This window comes from Sander lucioperca, chromosome 16 (genome assembly GCF_008315115.2).
Source record: "Sander lucioperca isolate FBNREF2018 chromosome 16, SLUC_FBN_1.2, whole genome shotgun sequence".
NCBI lineage: Eukaryota > Metazoa > Chordata > Actinopteri > Perciformes > Percidae > Sander > Sander lucioperca.
In genome coordinates this window covers 21,856,381-21,866,210 of record NC_050188.1, presented here as the reverse complement: position 1 = coordinate 21,866,210, position 9,830 = coordinate 21,856,381, and the positions used below count along the sequence as shown (strand labels likewise).

Below are 9,830 nucleotides of genomic sequence, written 5' to 3'. Positions count from 1 at the left end.
GGCATCAGGAGCATCTGTTACGCAGGAAAGAGGCACCGGGTTCCACCTGCCCACCTGGATCAGACCTGAGCACAGACACACAAATGTGAATAAAAAAGTCTCACATTCAAACAATGGACTTGTGTCCTTGCCTGTCCTTGCAAGTGTGTGCTATGTACCTTTAGCCTGTGCAGCAGAGCTGTGTGAGTAGCCCAGTGTCAGCAGGGCCATCTCTATCAGCTGGTTAAACAGCAGATCTCTCTTGACCAACACAAACTCAGCATGCTCTTCTCTCCTCTCTCCCTCCTGAGGGCTTTCCTTGTGCTCTACCACACAGAACACCGGCAGCAGGCTCCCTGAGGTGATGGACAGACAGTTATTAGAGATATGGGATGGCACGTAGGAGTCATAACCACTGCACTAAAAAAACAGTTTGTAATATCATGTTTCAGCCCATGTACCTTTGCTGTGCCAGCTCTTGCTCTGTGGCCTCACTGCGTTAGGTTTCTGGGCCAGGCAGGGGTTTTTGGCCACAGGACTACCCTGACAGCTCCTCTCCTGGGCAGAGGGTCCCGCTCCGTTTTGTTCCAGTCGAGCCAGCTTGGCAGGAGGCGGCAGGGGATCTACAACGGGATCACCGCCCTCAAGTTTCTTGGCTCCATTACACAGGGCATCCATCTGTGGTCTCACACTAATACAGAAACACAGATGCTTAAAAATTAAACAGTGCATGAGGTACCCTAATAAAAGATACTCATATTTTCATATCAGTATGTTCGTGGTGATCTGCAGTGAGTTTATGGTGACATACTATTATGTTCCAAGAGAGTATTTCATAGGCAACCTATAGATGTTTAAGTAACTTTTGCAATGACAAACATAGTGTTCATGTAAAAAAAAGAAATGGAGAAGAACAGGCTACATGCGTCCATAATTTCTAGACAGTAATTCAAAAATGGCATACACAAATACAGCAAGATACCTGGTAAGCGTCTACAGAGTGTGAAAGAAAGCTTTTTCAGTAATTTACAGTTCAATGTTAGTACAATGTTGACACACACGTACACACACACATTCAGATCTATAGGATATTCTGATCAGTAATCGTGGATGACCTTCACCCAGATGCAGCGATTAGGATAACCCTTTATATCCAGTTAAAGTCCAGTGAATGATAGAGCGCAGTTTCCCATAATAAACCTGCTGTCATCTCCAGGCGCGTCGCTGTAAAGCGACAGTGATTCAGTTCATCTTCAGCACCTACAGTAAATGCGCGCTAATCGTCCCACGTCTGATTTCTGCTGAAGTTTGATCGAGGCGAAACCAACCTGTTTCAGTCGGCACAACGTGCATGTCCGACCTGCCATCATACATCAACAGCCCGCTCCTGTAGACATCGGCTGTATCCATATGTTATCCTCGCTTCCATTGATCTCCAGTTCACGATAGGCTACCCGTGTCTCTTGGTTGTCGATACGTCATTTTCCTTACACTAATCGTATGGTTAACATCGACATTATCCCGTATTTACTGTCTAAGTAGTTTTGACTCTGATCCCTCCTTGTTCTCCGATCGCGCTTCGCTTTCCGGTGTAACGATAAATTGGCCTTAGCGCAAGTTCAGAGCGACCTCCCATCCAGAGCACTGGGACATGCTGTAGCCTATGTGGAGCAAGCTCTGGAGAGAACAAAACACGGAGCTCCTGGAGTACATTCCATATCACATATTAGTCTACAGCACTGACTCCGGGACAGCAGTTGTTGGTTACACTTCAAAGCCCTGTGCGCACGCGAAGAGAGGCAGAGAGAGAGAGAGAGAGAGAGAGAGAGAGAGAGAGAGAGAGAGAGAGAGAGAGAGAGAGAGAGAGAGGCTCTCTCTCTCTCTCTCTCTCTCTCTCACACACACACACACACACACACACACACACACACAAAGACTCATAAATACGCGTAGCCAGCTGCATTAGCATATGGTGTAATAATGAATTCACTAGCGCGCTCCGTAAATGTATTAAATGTGACAATTGCGCATAAATCTATTTATTATTTTCTGCCGCATGCTGTGCACGCACTTATTATTGTCTTTAGGGTATTGGAGCTCTCCATGGTAACAAAGTGGAGCAGGGCAATGAGGGACTGGCTGATATTAACTTTTGAACGTTGATGTTTAATTGTCACACGATTATCTATGGCTTACGATTCATAGGCCTATATAGATAATTACAGTTTTTAGTCCATGCATGGGCTCTATATCCCATTACAATAACAGTATGGTTTAGCAGCTAGTAGCAGATATTACAGCATACTGTAGTAGTAGTTTATAATAAAGTACTCACTATGCCATAGTATAATAGGCTATGCTTGATACTATGGGGCCTACATTACTATAAATTTATAGTATTGTGTACAGTGTGTAGGCTAGTTGTAGAGCAACCCTTACTATAGTAAGTAACCCTATAGTAGGGTATACTATACTATATGATACTATACTATACACTATGGTATAATAATATGGGCCTATACCAGTATAGTATAGTATAGTATGATATAGTTTAGCATAGTATAGATTGTAGAATATTGTAGTAGCTTATATTATGCAACAATATAGGTGCCTTTACGCTATACACTTTATATACTATGCTATGAAACCGCATGGTAGTTCTTCACATATAAGTTCTATAGACTGCAAGATAAAGCAATAAATAATTCTCAAAATGATCATTTACTCTAATCATGTACTCATTTATATCTAACTGTAACAACATATCTCAAAGCAGGCCCACCAAAAGCAGCCAAACCTATAAAAAAGAGAAAAATAGTCATCACTGTACCTCAAAGTTTTGATGCAGCTGAATCAATTAGCAAAGAACACACCTTGTCTTCTCTTCTGTTCGCAGAAACTTTCAGCCAAGTATCAGCAGAACTCCCCCACGCAGTCCACTGGGGATGAGATGAACCTCTGGAGCTGTGATCCCTAAATGGTGTCTGGAATCCCTGTGAAGGTATCACAAAGGTATGTGTGTTGTGTTTGTCTGTGAGAGAAAGAGTCAGAGATCCTTCACTATAGTAGATAAGATTCGAAGACTTGCCCTATGAAATGTTACACCGGTGTGGTCACAGGTCTGTCTTTTCTACAGAGAGAACGGGCACATAGATGGGTGGATGTTGTGCAGTCAGATAGTATGTTTGGGGAGAGAGAGCATGCTCTAGTACTTTTGACTAATTAAACAAAGTGAATTAGCTATCTTCCCAGCCAGAACGAGTCATGGCTGGTTACACATCATTCATCGTGACTAATTCAGAGAGAGAGATGTCACTCAGCTGGGTGGAAATGTGTGTGTGTGCATGTGTATCATTCCAATTGTACCTCTGGGTATGCTGCTATAAGTTTAGTTTTGTGTTTGTGTGTGTGTGTGTGTGTGTGTGTGTGTGTGTGTGTGTGTGTGTGTGTGTGTGTGTGTCTGTGTGTGTGTGTGTGTGTGTGTATGTATGTGTGTGTGTGTGTGTGTGTGTGTGTGTGTGTGTGTGTGTGTGTGTGTATGTATATGTGTGTGTGTGTGTTTTAGAGATACTACTATTTTGTGTGTGACTGTGCCTTTAAGTGTTGATATGTTCATATTTCTCTCTTACTGTCACCCTCTGCTCTGCTATTTTATCACTGGCTTGATACATCGTCAATGAGGCTGGCATGCTAAATGATAATTAAGACCATTACACGCTCACAGAGCATGCAACCAGTGCAGCACATGGCTCCCTCAATTGGAGCCTCATCTCAGGGGACACCCTACTACTCACACAGTCGTGTATCTCTCCAAATTAGGTTAGATTTTCATTCCACCTCATTCGCCATGGATGTGATGTGGTTATTATAAACTCATGATATGGTTAGTGAGCCTACTGCCATTAGATGGGTGGAGGCATCATGTTGGCGCGTTAAAAGGGAAATGTATTGCCAACACTCAGCATTGCACATCCCTGTTTCTCTTGCTCATGCACACTCGTGTTTCTAAAGTACGTTTGAAGATGCACAAAAACACTTTCTGATCAACACAATGTCATAGAAAACACACACAGAGACACTCACAAATGCATGTAAGTGTTTATGCAGACTGACAAGCAGAAACACACACCTCAACTGAACACACACATGATCTGTCACCACAAATTTTAGACTGCCATCTCTTTGTGCAGTGGTGGGAAGTAATTATGTTGAATACAATTTAAGGGTACTTGTACTTTTGGTATTTCCATTTTATGCTACTTTATACTTCCAATGCAGTACATTTTAGGGAAAATATTGTACTTTTCATTCCACTACTACTTTCAAAATGAATACAAATTTGTTCATCATCTCACACCTCCTCCAATTTATCGTGTAACCTTTTAAAGGGGGCCCAACCCCTAGGTTGGCAACTACTGGACTAAACTAACTCTACTATATTAAGTGATACAATTTGTTCCTCGTTGATGCATCAGTATTTATAATTTAAGTATGTCAATAATATACAGTATCACTCACAGGGCCTATTTTCTTTTACTTTTGACAATTGGAGTACATTTAAAATCTTACTTTAATGGACTTTTACTTGTAATGGAGTGTTTTTACATTGCTGTACTTATACATACTTGTACATTTACTTAACTTTACCATTGAAGATTTTCATTTAAATAAATGTCTGTTAAGTCACTATCGGTAATGGGGGTAATGCAATGATGATTGAGCCTATGGCCCATGAAAGTATTGCAATATTATATATTTGCAGTACTACGAACTGGGTGTCTGTGGTGACAGAAAAATTATAGTTTTTCTCCATTGTTTACACAACAAAATGGCACTATGCACAGATTTCTGAATACTTGAATCAACAACAAGACTCCAGATTGCGAAACTCTCACTACAATTTCATAATTTTCACTTAAATAGAAACTCTAAATCAACCAGGACATTTTTTTCACCACTGTCTTTGTTGTGCCTCTAATCTGAAACACCCTAACCCAGAAACCTCTCTTTACAGACATATTACATATCCATACAATAATCGTATCAGACATTGTGCCAGAAGCAGGCTTGAGGGCAGCTGTCTCTCCTCAGGTTTCTCCTGATCTGGGGTGTGTACAGGCTCCTCGGCCTGTTAATGTACCAACGCAGGTATCAAATATTGGAAACCACAGCCTCAGGTTAAGGTGGTTTTGATGTATGTATACAAATCAGAAAGTCTTTGACAAAAGAGGTTCACGTTTGAATGCCGGGACCTCCAGATTTTTGATGAGATTGTGAGCTTGGGATCAGATGTGAGATGTGCCCTCCTTACCAACTAGATTGAAAAATGTATGTTTTTTTTGTTTTGTGGGGAGAAGGAAAACAAATGTCTTGAGCTTTTGTTTGAGATATGGTTGAGAAGACAGAATAAAGGACAAAAGATAGAAGGGGGAAGCATCGGGTCAGAAGAGAGCATGATATGTTGTGACATTTTTATATTTGCTTGTATTAGGATTGATTGTGCAGTGTGTTTTGTGAGCGATGACTACATTGTGTATGTGTGAATGTGGTTGTGTACATACTGCACATACAATATGGGCTATTAGCTTTGTCAAACTATGTGCGTAAAATGAACTTATAGCCAAATCTTTAAACAGCCATGCCCACATCCTGTATAGCACCCGAGGGCATCGTAAAAACCATTAAGTTAAAATGCCGGCACAGTGTTGCCTTTGCAATGCAGCAAGGAAGTCTTAAAGCATAAATGCAGGACTGTGTGTTATACGTTATACAGGCACAAGGCTAGATCTGATTAGACTGTTAATAATGAAACCTAAGTACAAAGAGAGAGAGGATTGCAGCAAAGCAGCACATCACTCACCCAAAACCAAATTCATATAGCAATTTCTTTGATGAAATTTATCAGGTGTGACTGATGCTTATGCAGGTGGTTTATGTATATTTATTTTATATTTATATGCATGTTATGCATGTTAATATGGAATGCCGTTTTATTCAATATGAAATAGATGAATAAATACATAAATAAATGAATAAATAAATAAATAAATAAATATGCCTTTGAAATACTGAGGCTAATTATTTATGTATTTATTGCCTCATTTATTTATTTCATTATGTATTTCAAAGGCATATTTATTTATTTATTCATTTATTTATGTATTTATTCATTTATTTATGTATTTATTCATTTATTTAATATTGAATAAAATGGCGTTCCATATATGTTAAAGCTCCTATTGTTTAGTTTTCGTTTTGTTGGCGTAAAGGGACTACAAGTGCATTTCATTGTTCAACCCTGTGTCGTACAATGACAATAAATAAACCTTGAACCTATGTGTGCAATAAAACAAATAATCTCTGGCGACTCCTAGTGGTAGCATAAAGAAAGACATCTGACCCAGAGGACAGAAGGAACAGTTAAGAGCAATACAAAGAATGCAGCAAATTTCACTGTGATTTAACCATTTTCCTACAAACAAAAATGGATGCAATCTGAAAAATTTTGTGTGTTTGGTATAAACATGTAATAATTCCACACATTTTAATGCTTGTCACAGAATCTCTTACAACTCAATGAAGCTCAATTATATGCTTGTCTTGTGCTTTAAAATGAATAGTTTCTTCACTCAAAATATGGTTGTTAAATGAAACTAATATAATAATAATCTATCGTCTTTGATCTAACTTTTCTTTGGAAAGCAATTATAATATAAGCACTCTTGATTAAACAGAGTAATACAAACACTTTCCAACTTTCACTTTTCTTGAAAGAGTCATCCATGCTTTTATCTCGTCCGACTGAGCCATATGTCTTCTACCAGTTAAACCAAAATGCAGAAGAAGATGAGAACACATGACACTCTTATAGTTTCTTAACTGGTTGCATGTGTAGTCTTATATTTGACTTTGTAGTCTTTACTCGGTCAAGCTCCCGTCTTGTATTTCCACCTTTTCATTGTAGTTTTTATCCATTGTTTAGTGTAAGAAAATCTTCTCTTTTATTGCCATTATAGCGCACTTTGGTCTGGTTTGTGTTAAAAAGCACTTTTGAAATTTTGTTTTAAAAAGTGCAATGAAATTAAAGATGTTGATGCAGGTTTAAGCTTCTGGTATGGCAACACTGACTCACTTTGACTCAACTCTAATTTCACTTCAAACACACACGCACGCACGCACACACACTCTCACACTCACACACACACACACTGTAGACACAAAATGTGTTTGGACCAATGATCAGGCTTAAATGACGCATTAAGCACTTAATCAGGTGAAGCATCACCGCGGGTTGGCTGTCTGTTTTCATTTTATTAGCTGACACATTTATGGAAGTATATCTCTGTGTTTCATGCTGCCTCGACTCAGGGACATGACTTGCATGTTTCTTTATGTGTATCATGTATGTGTTTTGTACTGTACTTGTTTGAAACCATTGAGGTGATATATGATTCACAGCAGTCAGCCTTAGAGTACCTGATGGCCTCACTTCGTCTAAAGGACATAACAGCTGTAACAGCTGCCTCACTGTTGTGGAGGATCTGAGTAGGAGGCACATGCTTGACTTTTGTTTTTAGGTTCATTTGGTGGCACTGGTGGTAATGGGATCGACCTAGATTGGAGTTTAGTTCTGCCTGTTATGTTTTGCCTGCATGTGTGTGTGTTTCTGTGTGTGTGAATGTTGATATTTGCTAGAGGTGTCTAGTACTTGCAACATGCGGCGTGTAATTGAAAAACTTTGGATGCAATCCCATTTGTGGATTTACAGACCATTTTGGGAACTGTGAATTTATGAATACTTATTTTGAGGCAGTGTTCATTTTCAAAATGATTGCCCTGTCCACCGTTTCAGTGAGGCTAACCCATGATCCAATTGATGTGCCATCAGTCAAAATATCAGTAGCTCTGGTCCTTATGAACAAAATGAGCTATACATCTTTGTGGAAAACCCCTCTTGTTATGGTGATCCAACGAACATGTGTGCCTCAAAGTTCAGTTATTTCCCACGTTCATGGGGGAATGAGATATTTGTTAGTGAACAGTTTCTGTTAAGTTTCACCAAAAAGCTCACATATTTCACTTGCATTAGTTGTATCAATGTTCTGCAACTAGCTGTAATACAGTATTTGACATCTTCAACCACTGTTTAGTTTCAGTTAAATTTATTAAGTTGCGTATTTGAACACTTAATTGTTTGTTTCTTCATACTCACCTTGCCCAGCAGCTTGGTGTATTTATGTTAATGTAATCCTTGACATCATGGGCCAGAACCAAATTATGGTGGTTTTCTGTCTGTAGTTATTTTTCATGTGTTTGTCTAATGCATTTGAGGGGTAATTGGAAATTAGTTACGCCCCTCATAAAGTTTTCTTTATTTGTGTAAAAGGAGTGCAAACTGTGTCTAGCTTTTGTCCAAATTGTGGTGAAGTTATAAATGTTTGGTAGACTCACCGCTGGAAGATAGTGGTCTGGCCCAGAGCTGATTGAAAGCCCTATAAAAGGCAGAGGCATTTTGCTGCTTAGAGAGGGAAGCTGTGCTGATACAAATATGTGCTTAGGAAAGAAGCAATTGAGTGTTCAGCTGTACAAAGAGAAGGTAAGAGCAGTGCCAGTACAAACACGTGCTTTATCGACAATTTTGGACAGACTATTGGATCAGCCTTGCTGCTCAAACGCATGCTTTTTTCATTTTGTCCAAGTAGATTTTGTTGTTTTGCTCCAGTTTTCTTTTGTTAGTTTCAAGTTTTGTATTTCCTCATTCATACGTGTTTGGCTCTTTGCAAATAAATGTGTGCTGTTTGGAATTCAAGAAGTCTGCCTGCCTATCTTTTGACACTCTCTACACAACAGTATTTACACCCCATTTTTAACATATTTCATGTAATTCTTATGCATTCTCTTCCGACTGTATGTGAATTTATGAAAGTTACACATGCTTCTAAAATAGTTATTTTATGTATTGGAGCTTGGCACTTTGCTGTCCACATGAGGGCGCTATGGTGCAACTGATGGGTCTGCTGACCATTTCTGTGTTGCTCATGTGGTGTATTGACTCGAGCCCATCTAGTAGACATGTCTTCCATGCATGTCGTGCCTTAATCTTACCACCAGATGGAGCTAAAAACTCGCGATACCTCTATGTTACTATAGCCAGCCTGCTGACAGGTAGGCCGTCAGTCAACACAACAATGCAAATGAGACCTACATCCCCGGAAGCAATTACTCTGCAATGTGTTGTGCAACTATTGTGTTCTATTGCAGTTTTATTTAATAACGACTCTGCAAGCGCAGGACTTGTGCATAATTGTTTTTGGTTTAGTGTGATAGTGGGAAGAAATGCTGTTTCTCACTTTTCTCCTTCTCCCTCCCCCCCTTTCTGTATGTCAGTCTCTATTGCATAATGCCTAAACAAACAAATCTTTTTTTCACGTTTTTTGCACCACAACAAACGCTGGTAAATGCATTATTTAAATACAGGATATACTGTTAAACTTATTTAATGAGTTAACTTGCTATAGAGTGCACTATATCATTGAACAGGGTCAAATGTAACTGACATAGCTTTTAATGGGATTTCCATCGATGGAACTATTAGTTGGCTGCCATTGTTCTATTGTGTATTCCATGACTTACTTTATTGATGCAGTGATACCACAAAGAATGCTGAATTCCCCAAGAAGCTATAGAGAAAAACAATATATAGAAAACAAAATGTAAATAAAAGTTGTTTCTGACTTATGATGTCTCAACACTGAGAAACTCCCCCATTTGATCAGAGTTCTTGTTGAGAGTGATTGATGTCTCCCACCATTGCGCGCTGTGGAGAGATGATCATTGAATCCAACGGCATA

General features: G+C 39.3%; 1 protein-coding gene across 3 annotated transcripts in view; it reads right to left on the bottom strand.

Annotated features, from left to right (window-relative positions):
• satb1a (SATB homeobox 1a) overlaps positions 1-3,104 on the bottom strand; it is a 14,474-nt gene extending 11,370 nt beyond the window's left edge. Inside the window, exons 1-4 of one of the 3 annotated variants that reach the window (XM_035993278.1) lie at positions 2,810-3,104; positions 441-670; positions 159-335; positions 1-65 (exon numbers count right to left, since the gene is read on the bottom strand). The exon at positions 1-65 is cut by the window's left edge and continues 62 nt beyond it. In XM_035993278.1, coding sequence (XP_035849171.1) covers positions 1-65; positions 159-335; positions 441-657 — 459 coding nt within the window. In that variant the 5' untranslated portion in view covers positions 658-670; positions 2,810-3,104. The other 2 variants (XM_031323260.2, XM_035993279.1) reach the window with 2 other exon arrangements.
• Positions 3,105-9,830: the final 6,726 nt, after the last annotated feature.